Genomic DNA, 17,803 nt, shown 5'->3' with positions numbered 1-17,803 from the left:
CTTGGTTTTGTGTCTGATATGTTGTTCTTTTTCAGAAGTTTTGAATGGGTGTTCCTATTGATTTGATGGGGAGGAAATCTTAACTAGTGTGACTGAACAAGAGAGCACTTGGTCTTGATTCTGTAGGCTTCTCATAGCTCAGGGGAACCAGTATCACCACACCACCCTTAGTTGCAGTATAGTGGTACCTTGGTAGTCAAACTTAATCAATTCCAGGAGTCCATTCGATTCCCGAAACCATTTGAAAACCAAGGCGCGGCTTCCAATTGGCTAAAGGAGCTTCCTGCACTCAATCGGAAGCCGTGTCAGACGTTCGGTTTATGAAAAACGTTTGCAAACCGGAACACTTACTTTCAGGTTTGTGGCGATCGGGAGTCGATTTGTTCAGGAGCCAAGCTATTCGACTACCAAGGTACCACTGATATGTCCTTAGTGTTCCGTCCCCTTCTGTTAAATCATGTCTTTCACAGTAGAATCTGTGTGTAAACAGTAATGTTACTTCTGTCATTCAGAATATTTTCAAATCATGTATCTATATCTTCCTACATTACATAAAAATGTAAGGTCATCACACAGCCATGATAGCAGAGTGTAGCCACCATTGGACGATTTTGGGGCCTTGTCACAATCCTAGGTTTGCATAAAGTTAGGCCATTGGGGAGGGGAGCAAAAGAAGGCACATTTTAAACCAGGCTTCCTCAGTCTCGGCCCTCCAGATGTTTTGAGACGACAATTCCCATCATCCCTGACCACTGGTCCTGCTAGCTAAGGATCATGGGATTTGTAGGCCAAAAACATCTGGAGGGCTGAGGTAGAGGAAGCCTGTTTTAAACAACAGAGTTTTGAATAAAGCAAGGATGGAAGAACACAGAGGAGCTGTGAGGGTATGGGGGGCCAATGAAGGAGTTAGGATATGGGGGGGGTCCTTGAAGGACTAGTGGGGGTTGGGGCTTTGAGTGGGGTGTAAAGAGAGAGGCTTGGCAAGGGGAAACCGCAGGAGGGGAGAGAGTGTTTGTGCTCTAATCCTGCTTGCTGGTTTCCCCAAGGCAACTTTTAGCCACTGTGGAAGCAGAATGCTGGGCTAGAAGGGCTTTCCTTTTGTTTTTATGAGTAGGGGGTAGATGAGCAGCGACAATAGCCCCTGGTGGGTGTAACCAAGCTGTAATTGGGGCATGTACAACACTGGTAAGATTACTTCTCTTTAGAAAGGGTCACAGCTGGTGAATCAAGCTAACCCATTTCAAGGCATTTGTAGCCACTGAGATCATGTGTGCTTCCATCGACAGTGCTGTGCCTAGGAGACTTCCCAGGCTATCTATTTGGTATTTCATGGGAAGTGCAACCCCATCCACAAAAACTTGCATTGACAATCAGATTTGCAGAGTTTGCTACCTACAGTAGATTATCTAGATTAGGTTTCAACTTGTTGGCTTCATCCAACCCCAAAGTGGTTCCAAACAGCTGTTGGGAGCTGGAATTAAAAATATGCAAAAGAATGACATACTGATGGCACTTTAGTCCGAAAGGAACTTCTCAGAATGGTTTTTACATAAATGCTAAATAACATGTGACGCAAGATGGCATCCTGAGGCATCCCAAAGGCTATGGGATGGAATAGTAATCTCCTGTCCTTTCTCTAGGATAAATACTTTACCAGGATGACCAAACCATTTTATTTCAATGCCACACTAGAAACTAGATTTGGAATGGATCCAAGTAAGCTATGTCTTACCAGAATTTACAGTTCACTACTTTATCAGCTCAGTGGGAGGGAGGGATCCAGACATGGGTTTTGTCCACCTCCTACCCAGGAAAGGCAGGATCCTGTGACCTAGATTTGAAGACTGGCCAGTAGTGCAGGCTCCACCCTAGTTCCTTTCCTGTCTTGCCCAGATCAGAGAAGCTTCTTCTCTCACCATTCCAGCAAACTTTGAATACTCTTAGCTGAAGAGTACAAGATTCCTAAACCCTGGGAATATCTGTGTTCTGTTCCTCCTCTCTAAATTCAGAATGCTTAACAGGTGAACCCGCTGCAGAGGATTGTGAAGTATCCATACTGCCATCTTGAAGCAACCATCTTGCTGAAAACCAGGGAAAACAAATACCATTCATCCCCTTCCTTTGCATAAAGGCCTAAAGATTAGAAACGGGGTGGGATGGAGACACAATTGTCCCATTTTGATGCTACGCAGCAGGGAAAGAAACCCTAATTAATAATAAAAATGTTTATTATTTATATTCTGCCCATCTGGCTGGGTTTCCCTAACCACTCTGGGAAGCTTACAGAATATATAAAAGCTGAGGCTGCTGAACAGCCTCTGCTGTGTTGGGGCCTGCATCCGATAACCCAACCATGAGCTCAATTTGTGCAACCTTGGAAGTGCTTCAAAAGGCAATTGCATTTTGTAATCTCAGTTCAGATCCCCTTAGCAATTACCGGTAAGTTTTCTTAGTCACACCGAACACAATTTTGTCCATGAGCATATGAGTCTGCTCAAACTCATAATTCCTTGTGTTCTGCCTCAGTGCTATACCATATTTGCCGATCTGAGTTTCTGCTAAATGAAAATGAGGCCAGAAGTGACATCTCAAAAGCAGCTTGCTTCTCTACATTAATACATCAGTTTAGGTCCCTCTTCAGTGGGCTGTTGAAAACAACTACCGGTATATTTGTAGCTGAAGTCAGTCAGGGCCCATGGGCTCACAGCCAAGTTATTATGCACATGTTTTGCAGAGTTCCTGCTAAATGTGCATAAAGTCCTTGTGATGGTACAGGCTCAGTGGTGACTGTTGGAGCTTGTGGTAGTGCAAGGGAAACAGATTTGAGGAGACTGAGAAATTAAGCAATAGGCATTGAGTACGGACTACTACAAACACTTCATTCTAAAGGAGCATTTCAGTTTGAAATGTTAGGATTATAGAAACCATTTCAAAACAGACCTGTAGAAAGGCCTTTATGAACTGAAAACAGAGTGTGCCTTTGCTATCCATGAAAATGTTTCAATAAAACACACACACATACTTACAAAAGCAGTATGTAACGAGAGACCTACAAGTTCGAAAAGGTGCACACACAACAGGGGAGAGAGTCAGACTCTCAGAGAATGGTGGAAAGAGTTGTCCCCACTTTCTGGCTTCTACTGCTTTCAGCCTGCTTCATCCACCATTTTTCTTTTAGGACATAGGCTCCCATTAGGAAGCTTCCAGTCGTGTGCAGAATAGCTTGCTATTTGTTGAATGGTTCATTAAAATGGGGAAGGAAGGAAAGAAAGAAATATGCAATAATCTTGCTTTTTTCAGAAGGCAAGTTTTGGGCGGGCAGAACTAACGTTCACAACTACAGAGACATCCACATTGGTGCTATTTACCGTAACTTATTCATTTGGGAGCTTTCACATTACGCTTCTTTCCAGGAAGTTCTCCATGCCAAACTCCATCCTGATTAAGACAAATCCTCTGGGTTTTATGATGACTAGGATTGTCAATCTTTATAAGGATAGTATGCTGAAAAACGACAGTGCTCCTTCCTCAGTTATATGATTTGAAGCACACTTGAGCCCCAAACTTCATTACTACCAAGAGAGCAGTTGAAATTGCTTCTTCGCATACTGTTGAGCTCAATAAATAGTAAAGAACATTTTACAGCTATGAGTATGCGTGTTTTTCAGCTAACTCTCTTCTTCATCTCTGAGTAACCTCTGCATGTTTCCTCTTGAGAGGATAGCATCTGCTCCTAAACTTCTAATGGTACTTCATCTGCTGAAGGTCTTCTCTGAAAATGCAGACTGCTGGGAAAACTCCAGTTAAGTCAGTAAAGAAACTTTATATTCCACCCTGAAGATTCTTTGTATGAACCCCCCTCCCCCAATAAACAGCTTTTAAAGTCTCTGTGGAGGTTTGCTTGTGGAGTTTTTCTGTCAGTCTTATAAGGACTTTAATATTTCCCCTCTGCCCCCACAAAGCTCTAAAAATGTCAAGGCAGAAATAAGAGAGGTGTCCTAGTGGTCTCTTGCTTTTAAAGTAATAAAACCGCTTCCTGATAATTCTCTTCAAAAAAAAAAAAGGGGGGGAGGTCACGAAATCTTTTCCCTTTTCTGATCTGGATTTGGACAGTGATGCCTGGGATATAAAAGACTTCTTGCATGAGAGGAAGTACCTTCCCACTCATACAAAGGGCAGCCTCAATTTGCAATCTCCTGTGCCACCTCTTGCACCATTCGGGTAGGTTTCTTGACAACTAGAAAGCTTTTTTGGTGCAGTCAAAGAACATGGCATGTGGGGCGGAGGCACAGGGCTGGGCCTTCTTGATGGCAGCCCCCCCAAATATGGAACCTCCCTCCTTAGTGAAATCTGGTTGTTCCCCATGTACATAACATTACAGCATAAATGAAGAATGCCTTCATTTTGCTAGGCATACAATTGAAGTTTTTTTAAAATTTGCCGCCATGTTTCAATTGTTACAAGATATTTTTTTTAAAAAAAAAAATTAATTCTTGTTTTTTATTATGATAGCCAGCCAGCCATCCTTGTAGGAGTAAGTGTGGGATGTAACAACAAAAATAACTTATTTTGTGAATATAGAATTTTTCCATCCACTTGAGAAAAGGCATAGTACTCATAGATAATTTTCAGTGGGGTTAGAAGGACTGGTGTATGATGCTTGGTGACACAGATTGGGACCTGAGTTCAGGACAATGCCAGATCCTGGTTTTGTTTCAGGTTTTGTTTTAATACATTATTTTGCTTTGTTGGTGTTTAATTGTTCGAGTTTGGGCCGCCAATGCTTTTCTTCCACCTCAGAATAAAATAGGCTACTTCCTAAGCATTCTTCAGTGAATGGCATAGATTTACACTTCTCGTAGTTTTGAACATCTCAGAAACAAATTTAATGCTCAAGTGAACTCTAAGTTTTATTTTAGTTGTAGGAGCCTCTAGGACTTTAAATAATATTGAAACACCCCCCCCCCCACACACACACACCAAAAAAGAGGAGTTTTTTTGTTGTTGTTAATTTTGAAGAAGAATCGATCTGTGAGAACAAGATGATGGACTAGATGGGCCTTGGCCCTGGTCCCACAGGTCTGTTACATTCTTTTGCTGCAGAATTCAACACATTTCACAGTAAATCCTTATTCATCTCTGGAGTTAACTCTGCCAATTTCCAGAGCAGCAGTACCACATAGTGATGTCTGGTTGATATCTTTTACACCCATTAAAGGCCTGCTTTTGGTGGCTATACACTCACTTCAACATGCCCAATTCTTCTCCCAAGGATCTTAGCCACTATTTATCTCATTTTGTACCACTTCAGTGAAAGAAAGGATGTTATCTTGATTTCTTTGTGCACTGTTATCATGTTTCCACACTTGAATGCCTTTTAATTGAATTCACACCATGAGAAGGATGGCACTTATAGTCCATAGGAAAGATGTGTGCTTGTAGGATTAAATACCCTTTAAGAAAGACATAGTGTCTATAAATAGTATAATGTACTACTGTGAGCAGACATGAAGAATAATATGGGGAGTATATGTGTCAAGTTCCTTAGATTACAGCACCTATACCAATTGGTCCATATGGATTCCAGCTTGATAGCATTCAAAGTTGTTGCCCAATGAGAGGACATTCTGAGAGGCATTAAGCATCTCACATTGTATTAGTTTCTGCACAGGTATGCTCTCTAAGCATGGTTAAGGGGCCTAGGTTCATGCCCCAGCCCTGTGCACAATTTCATTGTGTGAATGTGTGACAGAAAGTTTGTGAGAAGCAGGAAGTGTTGAGATGACCAAGAGTGTACACAATTAACCTGTGAAGAGAAAAATCAGATTAAACCAATCAGAGACCGAGTAAGCAAGTGAAAACCAATGTGTTGGTCACCTAGTTTTCATTCAGGCATACATTTTATGAGTGTTGTGTGGTGTATTGGTAAGAACGCTGGAGACCAGTGTTCAAATCTCCACTCAGTCATGAAGTGTTCACTGGGTGACCTTGGGCCAGTCACTCAGTCACTCAGCCTATTCTACCTCAGTGGATGGTTGTGATGAAAAATAGGTTGGGGAGAACCTTGTGACCACCTTGAGCTCCTTGGAAAAAAGGTGGGATATACCGGTAAATAAAGAAAAAAGTTTCTTGGTAGCTTATTTAACTGAATAGTGAGAATAATGAAAAATGAGCAGGTCAGGGAGAAGGCAAGAAAAGAGCAATTCTCCCTAACTTCTTTTCCCCCATATGAATTGTGTTTTTTTCCCTGCGGAATGGCATTCAATTATGTAAGCCTCCACCTGCAGTCTGCAGTGTTATAATTCACACTGGTTTTATCACATAAGTGAGAACTAGACCATGTTGCAGGCGAAGTGGGCTTCAGGAGCTGTAGGAGATCATTTGTGAATAGAAGGCAAGAACTGATCACCGATTTCCTCTTGACATTTTTTTGAATTGTAGTCCTGGACTTTTCAGAGGGAGGCAGGACTTTTTTGGGGTCTTTTTCTTTTTTCTTTTGTCTGCGTTTGAGCACTTTGTTTAAAGCCCCAGACTCTGGAAGGAAATGACGATACAAGTGGCTTATACTGACATATACCGAGAAACGTTTACCATATTTCTTTTGATGGCTTCGACTTAACGGAGTGTACGGAATGTACAATCCAGTCCTAAACATATTACTTGACTCTACATGCTTTGCATTTAAAATATCTTTACTTTGAAAGAATTGTGTGCAGGGTTTAAAATTTTCTTTCGAAGAGATACACAAAACAACAATAAATAAAAATCCACTGGAAGCAAAGACAGGAAGAAAATCATTTGGTGAAATGTGGATCTTTCATTTCCCTTCAGACACTTGGCAGAATGTTCTAAAAGATCAAGCATCACAATCAGACATAGTGTATGCTTGTGTGTGGCTTTGAAGCAGTTCGTCTGTCTAGTTTATTGGCTTGTGTGATTGACCTTAAAGTCCTAAACGCTTAAAAAATTAAATCCTCCAAATTTCATTAAAAGTTGAGTATTTTATTTCAATATTGGTGTTTTTTTTCCAGGAGTTGTATTCATACACATTTAAGAACAATACACTTAAGTGAAACTCACTATTATGTTGTGGAATACACAACTGGATGAGGCTACACATAGAAAAATACACATAGCCAACAACATTTTGAAAGAAGATGCAATGTGTTTGCGTGTGCTTAACAATTTTGGTATTCTGTTTTGTTTGTTTCTGTGTGTTTCTACCCTCTCATCTTTCATTGCTGCATATTAAGAATGTTGCTTGAAACCTATGGTAGATTAGAGTGACCTATCGCTAACAACAAGAACAACAACAACATCCACTATATGTCAGTTGGCATTAACGTTGGTAACTCCTGATGTTCATTAGCTAAAGGCAGGTGCCAACTTAGTCTTTAATATAGTGTCTACAACATATAAGCTCAAATAAAACATTTCATGAGTACAGGAAGGTCATTTAGAGACAGAATAAGTTGAATATTATAAAACAGTGCAATTCAGAAGAGCATTTTTCTTCATGTAGATGGGTAGACCCATTTCCCACATGTTTATTCCTTAGTATTTTTGTCAACAATTAGCACCTATTTCTAGCTCATTAGTTTTAATACCTACAATCTAACAGTGTAGTTTGCTCTGGTGCACTGTATGTTTAACTCTGCTGCACTAACACGACAGCTAGGAACACTAACTTTAGATGTGCAGATACTATCTGAAGCTTCCTCACCAAAGGGCTTTCTGTTATTTAGAAATTAGACTCTTTTTTTATTGTAGCTGCAAACAGACTTAGTTGCAGCAAGTGCCTGTGTAGAGCTGCAGGGACATTCACATGTCCAAACTCTATGTTTTCCTTTTCCTAATGTTGGAATGATCCCTCATTTTCTGTTGTAACTAGTCTAATTCAAGTTTGAGATCCTCTTTTCTCTCTCCCAGCCACTCTTAATTTCTAATGTGTTGGGTGTGATGACGAGCAATTGGTCATGCACTAGAAGGTGCATCATTCCCTATGGCCATAGCTCAATCTCATTGAAACAGTAACAACTGCCTTCTCCCACATTGCAACATACCTTGAACTCCCAGTTGAATATACCTTTCCGTGACTGCCTAATCCAGTTAGGAAAAAAAATCAAATACAAACTGTGAGAGAAAGGGGGTACTGAAAAAATGAAATCATAATAAATCAAAACCAAATAATTAAAAAATAATAATTGGATAAACAGTCCTTACAACTTCTGCACATTTTTATTATTGTTTTCTTTGTTTACAGCAGAGATCTCAAAAGTCCGTTAATGGCAGGGTTAAAGTAGACAATTGTGTAGTATGTTGTTACTTAAAGTTTAGTGAAAAAGAAATCTGAAAGGGACTTAATGTTGTATGTGCTTAAAAAATTAAAGCCCTATATTCTTTGGAAACACCTTGAAGATGGATGAATAATATGGGGGGGGGACTGTTACTTTCCCTAAAGTAATGCTGTTGACAGCAAGTAAAAGCTACTTTGAAAATTTGGGAGTTTGTTTCGTTTTGCATTTGTTCTTGGTCAGCATTTGCCAATAATTTTTTTGGTGTACTTCTACTGCATGCACAACTCAGTGACACTAACAAATAGATTGTGTTTCTATCTAGGGAATTCTGCAGTTTGTTATTAAACCTTCAAGGCATCTATGTTATAAAGCAGAGAGTGTAGCCCTTTGGTAACATCTGAGAGCTTCAGCGCCTAGCAATGGGAGAGCCAGACCGGGAGCCAGGTCGGGAACCAGATCCTCCCTTTGGAAAGAAAAACAACAACAAAGAATTGGATTAAAATGAACTGACTGCTCAGATCTACAGTATAAGAGTGCTATATGCAATTCCATCCAGACTCTGGCACAAATTAGTACAGATTGGTTCCACCAAACACAGGGAAATCTCTCATGCATAGCTGCTGAAATGGAGGGTACATATGCTTATTTGATTTTGTTCAATGTTTCTTTACTACTTTGATCTTTAAAAGTGTTGCAATTTCAAATATAGTTTGCCTTTAGGGAATTCTATTTTTACAATCAAATTTTAAAGTATGATGAGTTCATTCTAATTAAATTTCAGGTAGCAAAACTTGATACTATCTTCTGTAACAAATTCCTCGATCAATGGGCTCTAGTCACTAAATATTAATTATTTCTAAATAATTGGTTGTTATCAGTGTTGCTGGATAGGTCAGAGAAACCAAGGCCACTGAAACTAAACAAAGCTACATCGGCCTGGCAGTCTCATTGAGCTCTGTCCTTCCAGCTTGTGGCATGCTCTCCTCAGACAGAACCACCTGGCTCCATCCTTGCTAAGGAAGCCTGCAAAACAAATTTGACTGTGCCATTCATTTTGTTTTGATCTGGGATATTTAAGGTTAGCAGATCCAAAGAACCCCACTTTCATTTTTCTGAAGGTTCTACTAAATCAACAAACACAAGGCAGAAGACCAGGGATTTATAGTGAGATAGTTAAAACCTCCATGAACCTCTTTAGGATCCTCCAGGTACCAGGTTGTTGGACTTCAGAATCTCTAGTAATAAGGATACTTTCTTCAGAGTAACCCAGGTCTACTGTTAGACCTCCTCTCACTGTTTTCCCAACACATTTTTGTCATTCCTCATAGGATTTCGCTAGATGGTTTTTAGTGCTTTCTAATGGTGATTCTATTATTACTTTTTGATGATAAAGCCAGCAATATTTCCCTGATCGTTTGTAATTGCAACTGAGCCACATCATTGCTTAGTTTCATCAATCAAAATAGTTGGAGCATTGTAATTATATTTAATTGGCAATTAATTATGCCCTATTAAGCACTTATTTCTGTTTTATTGCAGACATTTTAAATCCATTACTTCCCACAGAAATCTGCCTTTAATTAGATCTGTTTTAAGAAGCCACATTTTAAAGAAATATTGGATAACATATAAATAATGAGGACCATTTTACAGCAAATTATTACATATTGGATAACAAACTTCCATTTTTGCAGATGGTTAAAATGAGGGAAAATTCCTGCTTATGGAAACATGGGGTGAAATCACAATGTCTATTAGGAGAGAATGGTCAACTCTAATGGCTTATAGACCTTATTGTCAGGTCCAATGGCTTACAAATTAAAACTTGGGATTTATAAATACTGTATATATCTGCACAGAACATGAAGTTGCATGAAAAGAAAATTTCACCAATAATAGCTAATTCTGGAAACATAGAAAAGGACATAAGACAGTGGATGGTAATAAATAGGAATAAGGATGGGCAGTTCTGCCAACACACTTTAAAGTGGGATTGGTTTATTTTGGTGGAACATACTTCCACATGACACGTCTCAAATTGAAATATTGAATTTCTGGAAATGCTAAGTAGGTATTCATTCCCCCCACCCCACCCACCCACCCAAATTAGTGTAACTTTGGCCATGACAATTATTTTATTCAAAACAAATACAGATGCACAAAATAGCCAGATGTGCTGGTCAATTGGAAAAAAAGTCATTAACTTGTTACTATAACTACTGGTATTGGTTCACTTTAACTCAATGAATATTAAATGACTTTCCTTGCAACAAACACATTTCCCCCTCATTTCTTGTAACCTTAGAATAATTTCTGCTTACATTTAGAGGTATAAAACATTGTGTTCATCCTTCCTCTTCTTGTCTCTTTGCTTCATTATCATGCAATATACCTTAAATTCTCCATAGGGTCTCTGATGTTGCACAGAGCCTCAACCAGAGAATTACATTTACAGGTAAGCAACCTGTTCTGTCCTGATAGGGCATGCTCTATGTTTCAGGTGAAAATCCAACTGTCTTGTGTGCTAATGAACCTTGAAAAGCTTTCGCAGTGCAACAATGCAGCTTGAAGCATCACACTAGATGAACTGGATCAAGATACACCAGACTACAGTGTCAGGGACTACTACTCTCTCCAGTTATACCATTCTTCTTTTTCACAAGCAGTGTTGCTGATTTCCAGGACACTTGCTGTGATAAATCTATGGTGAAACTAAATATCCAATGAATGCAATAATCAGCTGTTCCTAGTTTTCCCCTTCCTCTCACAGTTTGCACCTACTCTTTTAAAAATATGTATATATATTATATTTTACTTTACCAGTCTAAAGAGTCTAGACAGTGTGCCCTGGCCATCATAGTGGTATCCCTTGTGTCCCTTGTGAGCATATTTATGCTCATAGAATCTTCCACTTCCATATCCAGGCCTGTGAGTTTCGCCACCCTGCAAAGAAAAGGAAATTTGCAGATACAGTACTTTGTTTTGTCATTGACATATATTACAATAGCTTAGGAAGACTGGGAGCAGAAGGCTATTACATTAGCCAAGTGCATGAAAGGATAAGAGACAGGTAGGATAGGGCTCTCCCTGAAATAACCAATGATGAAATAAAATACCTCAATTGCTAGCAATGAAATAGATATTTAGAAGAGAGTAAAAGGCAAATCCGATACCTTTTACATGTTGGCTACCATTTAAATGAATCTTACTGCATTCTTTGGCGCACATTATTTGGGAATTGCCAGAGGTGATAATAATCCCTAATGACTAATAATGTGGTAACTGCTGTAAACTGCTTAACACAGCCAGGCTGTCAAGTGATAACAGCTGCCATCAAGTAAAGGTGGAAGGAGGTACTATGAAAATAAATGTGTTTCATCTTTCATGCATTTAGCCCCTTTAAAAAGCTGCTCCCCGAATATTAATGGGGTGGGGGTAGGGTGAAGGAAGTACTTACACATCACTGGTGTCCATTTTTTTTTGAAAAGCATTGTTAAAAATGAGGAAAGGTTGTTAAAGTAATTGCACAGCTGTCTGGTAGTTCAAGGAGGAATTTTCAACTAGCATTCTGCTCAGCAACCGCAAAGCAGTACTTTAATTTAAAAACCTTCCCCTGCCAGGGTTGGTATGCAACATCCCTTCCAAAGTTGGGAAAGGTGTCTCAGCAAACACACTGCAATGCAAGTCAAGTCCGTCATGTCTTTTTTGAAAAGGGTAAACTGTTCTAATTAGTCTTGTACACAGCAACCAGTTTAAATACTAACACAGTGCATCCACATGCTTGGCCACTTCCTGAGGTGGCCAGACCTTTCCTGCTGCCTCCTAATAAAAGCTTAGGCCATTCAAACATTTCACTAAAAGTTTACAGCAGCTGGTAATGACCTTTTTTGGCCTAGCAAAATGTCCAGTGGATGATGGAAACATTTCTAAGCAACCTGGCATAACATAATTTTGTAATTTTAAAGCAAAAATGTAACTAGTTCTAGTAGCATTTGCTAATTGTGGCTTCTAATGAATTCTAAGAGTAAAACCTTTTGTTCTGAACTCAGGTGTCTAAAGGAACAAAATGAGTTTACAACAGATGGGTGGGGGAGAGAACTATATGAAGAGGTCTTCCTGCTAAAGAACATTCACTTTTCAGGATAACAGGCTTTTTAGTAGAATAAGCTCTTTGGTATTTGGCAACGCTATTTTGCATTACAGGGCTGGTACAGTTCAGCCCAAGGACGGCATGACCATTGTTGGAAAACTGTTGGAGGTTGCATTCCAGCATGCAATCACACACCCTTAACACACAAACACTACACACTCTTAACATACAAAGCATTCCCACTCCTCTGTCTAATAGTTAATCTAATCTAGTGGTGTTTTGCATAGTGGTAATGAATATAATTTTGCCTACAGTGAAGAACGAACGTTATCATGTCTTCCTCATCATTTTCTTTTTGAAAATATAACTGCTGGGGAACTGGAACAAACTCCCACGAGAGGTGGTGGACTCTCCTTCCTTGGAGATTTTAAAACATAAGTTGGATGGCCATCTGTCATGGATGCTGTAGCTGAGATTCCTGCATTGCAGGGGGTTGGACTAGATAACCCTTGGGTCCATTGCAACTTTATGATTCTACAAGTGCCAATAAATGATGTAACTCCCATCAAATAATGGGATGCAAAATATATACCCTGCATCTGTTTTTGACTATATTCATGATCCCAAACAAAAATGGAGTTGTGTGTCCAATTCATTATTTCAAGCTATCTTTTCTTTTTACCTCCCCACTGGCACTCCACAGACACACAAAGATCCGTAGAACCTTTAAATTGCCTTAAAGGAAAGAGGTTTGCCATGCAGTGCAGTTTGGCTCCGTGCTCAGGCAAAAATAATTTAAATTGTATTGCAAGCTTGACAGGCTTCTGGATAAAAGCAAGCAACGAAACCATGGGCATAAAGGAACTGCTTGGGAGCCAGGAGGAGCGAAGCAAACAAGCCACAGTAAAAAAACATGAACATGAAGATTCTGCTGGAGCTAGGAAGCCAAAACAGAAAAACAAAACAAAACAGATGCTATTTGCACTTTTTGGGCAAAGCAAAATGGCTGCACATGAAAGCATGTTCATCACCTACCCAGCTAAATCTGGAAAAGGATGATCCTCTCCCCTGCGCATACAAGAAACAGAAACAGTGACATGGTGACCACCATGGGGCAAAAAGACACTGAAGGTGCACAAGAGAAGTATAATCAGTGAAGGAGGGTTTCTCTATTAATGAGGATCAAAATGGATGAGGGTCAAGCTATACTTGGGTTGTGGTTTGCCAGCAGGCCTTGCCACAGCCACCAATCACCCCGCCCAATCACCGCTGCCAATCTCTCGCTTGCTGCTGTCATTAATTGCACATCTCCACTGCATTCACTATCCATATATAAGACAACACACAAATTTTTACCTTTTTTATAGCAAAAAGCATTGTCTTATACACAGAAAAATATGGTAAGTCATACTCTGTCAGGAGACATGACTCTTAGTCTTTGGCTTGCCACAAGCTGATGGCCCATAATGTGAATCAATGTTACATTTTTTCACACATACCTTTGCATGCAGGGGAGGAGTTGACCTGGGTGACACCTGAAAAACAACACAAAAGTAAGAGGAAAAGTAGGGCCTACAACAAAATGCTACACAATCGAGTTTTCAGGTCTGCTTCAAGATATTCCACTTTAGGTCCTCTCCTACTGGGCTTTCCATTCTCGCCTCCCCCTGCCCCACCACCAATAGTCAGCAAGCATTCTGTGACCTCTGAGCATGCACACTTTTCATTGGGCTGTTCCTGCCTCATTTTTTAAATATTTTTTTAAATATATATTTTTAAAATATATATAGTGCAACTCCTCAAGCCTACTGATGCCTTCTTGTGCATAGGTTTTTCTGTTTTTGCCAGCAAATGGGTTAAGTTCACTCTTAGCACCTTGTCTGCTTGATGCTGTGCTAAAAATGCTTCTTGGCTGCTCATTATGTGAAGATATTTGAGAAAGACTCCTGTGTTGTTTGATAAGAATTGACTCTTGTTCTTCAAACCCACAAACCCTGTTAAGATTCCTCGGAATGTAAATGAGCAATGAGAAAGAGGACCAGTTGCACAACCTTCATTAGACAACACTCTTGACCTGCCACTTTAATTACAAGCCTCATTCTTAATTCCAGCAACATTGCAAAGCTAGTTTCTGTTATTCTCATTCTGGTCCAACCAATGAATTCATGGTGGACCTCAGCTTTGCACCCAGATTTATTAGATTCTTAGGAAGGAACTGGATATTTTGGGAGCTGTGTAGCTACTGCAGAAAGCAACAGCCTTACATTTTTCTGTCTCTCAGTAATGTGTAGTGTAACAAGCCACGTAGGACACTTTCAATACACTTTATGCATTTGTTACTTGTGTGTAGTGCGATCTTGAGAAGTGCCACACCTTCAGCTCTGCTCCAAAGCAAGGTCTCTCTCTCTCTCTCTCTCTCTCTCTCTCTCTCTCTCTCTCTCTCTCTGTCAAAAGGAATCACGTGTTGAACATTGCTGTCTGCATAGAGTCACCAATGTGCAAGCCTGTGTACATGCTTAATGGGATAGAGACTTGGTTGTGTTGGTGTTGACATGCCATGGGGTCCCTACTGTGATGAGGCGCTCCTATGTTGGGCCTCCTGTATGCACAACATGTGGTTGTTAAAAAGAAGAGGCTTGTTCACATGTTACATTGAACAAATTTCTGTGTATACTTGTTAGTTGTGCTGCTCAACTATTGCATGCACAGACTATATAATTTGCATTTAAAGGCAAATCCATCAAATCCACACTTTACAAAACAATACGACAAACACAGCCATCCTATAAAGTTTGCACTTACCATAACTTTGCAATATAGTTCTCTAACAAACCAACATTTACAAAGATGCACATAGTAACGGAAAGTGTGTACACAAATTCATTTATAATGCATTGAGTTAGAAAAAAATTCTTGCAAAAATGTGTACATTAGTCAAAACGGCACACAAAAACTGTGTTTATTAGGAGAAATTGGCACTAAAATATTGGTGAAGTTTCATGATGATTTTAGTTTGCAGTTTGCTACAGAAATGCAGAGAATTGAATTTAATATTAAAAAAATGAGAGAGAACCAAATCTGACATATCCTGCCATCCTATTCAGAAGTAAGTCCTATTGAATTCAGTGTGGCTTGCTCCCAGGTAAGTGGGGTTAGGATTCAAATATGCAATGTATGTTTGCTCCTACAACCTCTTCCTTGATTTGAATTTCTATCCCCCTTTTTCAGAGGCTCAGAGTGGGAATTAGCTTATTATTAAAATAAAACTTTCAGATAAGCCCTCTGCTTATGTAGCTCCTGGGCTAGGCTTATAAGAGTGAGTCTGAGGGATTTGCAACTAGATGAAAATGTTCTAGACATGAAGGGGAAAGGTGGGGGAAACCTCTTCATAACAAAACCACCATACATTAAATACCACCTGAGAAGCAAGGAAGTTACTGCTCCTCAGTGTTTATTAGTCTCTGGTAAAAATCCATATATTTGTTATAGCTCAGTGGTTTATGCAGGATTTGTGTCCCAGATCCATGGCTCTGAAGGCTCCACAAGAAGTGAGCCACAACTCAAGTTTGAGGTAATTTCTCTAAATATTCATGTCAGTAAAATTGTCGCATTGGTATTAGCACTGACATAGAATATTTCTATCCATTTTCGTTTCTATTTGAAAGAAGGGAGCAAGCCTGGATTATTGGATTTTTCCAAAGATTTCGATGTTAGAATGGAAAAATTCCAGTGTCAAAACTGAGGAAAACCCTCCTCTGCCTTGGAAGACTGTCTTTTGCCTTTTAATAGCCCTCAAACTGGTAATAAGCTGGATCTGCACACAGTTTGTTTGGGCATGTGACTTGCTCCAATACAGTGATTTGCTGCAGGAACAGCCAATTCTCATAAATGGTCTCTCCCCTTCAAAAAGGACCAGCTGTTCATCTTTAGTTCAGGAGAAGGTGCTACTGCCACATATTCCCTTGAGTCTACAGAGTATGGCCGGTAAGGCTGGCTCTACCATTAGGCAGGCTGAGGCAGTTGCCTCAAGTGACATATGCTGGGGTGTGGTGTCAAAATGCCAGAGAGCTGTCACATGGCTTGCCCTGTGTCCTTCAAGCTAGCTTGCTGCCACCAGATGCTACAGTGATGTTGTCCTGTTTCTGGTGTTGATTCAGTTGCCAATCTGACTGACTTCTGTTCGTAGAATTGGGAGGGGGGCCACCCCCTTGTCCTGTGCCTCAGGCAGCAAAATACTGACAGGCTCTAGGTGAAGGAAATCTGTGAGCCCATAGAAATGCATACAGAGCTGTGGATCAGGAGAATGACTTCCAGTGTCCATCCCCTTACCTGGCACACTAGATATAATTTTGTCTGCACTCCCTTTTAGCAGAGAAACTATCTTCGGGACACTAGCTAGCTGGTGTGTATGTTTTAAAAAGTAAAGTAAGCAGTTTTGTTTGGTGAAAGAATTACCAAAGTGAAATGGAAACTTACAATGTTCCTGAAGAAGTGGACTACTGGGTTCTCATCCACATACCGGCCATGAGATCTTGGATGAGGCAGGGAACTTACATGGCCAATTCTGGCAGCGTGGTGATAATCCTGAAACAAAGGACAGGTTATGCTTGTAGACCAGCAAGCAATCTGAAAGGAATTTGAGCGCCCATTGGGGAATGATCAAACATTAAGAATCTTAGAATTCAAAGGAGAGATGATGAAGATGGAAACACACATTAGGTACAGAAGAACATGAGAAAAGCACTCTACCAACAGGGTCCAGCAGAATACTTCCAGGGAACCCTGAAGGAGGACATGGAAGCTGGAACTTTCTACTTGTTCCCCAGCAACTGTGCTTGAATATTCATTTAGGTATCCAGGCCTTACCCTCCATGAGTTTATCTACTCTCTTTTTCAAGGTAAGAAAATACCATGTGGTTGTTGTTACTCTTTAATTCCACAGCAGTGGAACACTTCATGATGGTGCCTAATGAAATACAAAACATTTACAGAGACCAGCGAATCCCTTGTGGAAGAGCATTTATCCTATCATTTTCACTCCTGCTTTGACTTCCCAGCCCTTTAAAAGCCATGCATGGGAAGTAACAGCTATTAATTCATATCAACATGTGAAGCTAAGTCACAGAGCTTTTCCATCTAGTGCAGGTCTGTCTACATTGCTCTGACCAACAGTGGCCTTTCAGAGTTTTGGGTAGATGATCTCCAGAACTTACTACTTAAGAGATCCCTTTAGGTGAAAGTCCTAGTAGTGGTGCTTTCTGCATGTACACATGGAGAACTGGAACTTTCTGCATGTATACCTCATGTGGCCTGTAATGAAATTATGGTACTGGGCTCTTGGCATGTGTTTGAATAAAAAGGAGATGTTGCACAAAGGTCCTTGGTTATTGCAATTCCTAGCTGGTCAGTAATTCAT

The 17,803-nt window shown here is 40.1% G+C and overlaps 1 protein-coding gene across 2 annotated transcripts in view; it reads right to left on the bottom strand.

Moving 5' to 3' along the window:
- Nucleotides 1-6,989: 6,989 nt before the first annotated feature.
- Nucleotides 6,990-17,803, bottom strand: part of MBP (myelin basic protein) — a 96,233-nt gene continuing 85,419 nt past the window's right edge. The window contains exons 5-9 of one of the 2 annotated variants that reach the window (XM_033154775.1): nt 16,864-16,971; nt 13,887-13,922; nt 13,423-13,455; nt 11,118-11,240; nt 6,990-8,760 (exon numbers count right to left, since the gene is read on the bottom strand). In XM_033154775.1, coding sequence (XP_033010666.1) covers nt 8,704-8,760; nt 11,118-11,240; nt 13,423-13,455; nt 13,887-13,922; nt 16,864-16,971 — 357 coding nt within the window. In that variant the 3' untranslated portion in view covers nt 6,990-8,703. The remainder of the gene's footprint in view (nt 8,761-11,117; nt 11,241-13,422; nt 13,456-13,886; nt 13,923-16,863; nt 16,972-17,803) is intronic. The other variant, XM_033154774.1, reaches the window with a different exon arrangement.

This window comes from Lacerta agilis, chromosome 7 (genome assembly GCF_009819535.1).
Source record: "Lacerta agilis isolate rLacAgi1 chromosome 7, rLacAgi1.pri, whole genome shotgun sequence".
NCBI lineage: Eukaryota > Metazoa > Chordata > Lepidosauria > Squamata > Lacertidae > Lacerta > Lacerta agilis.
The sequence above is the reverse complement of the archived record's forward strand: the minus strand, read 5'-3'. Positions and strand labels throughout refer to the sequence as shown.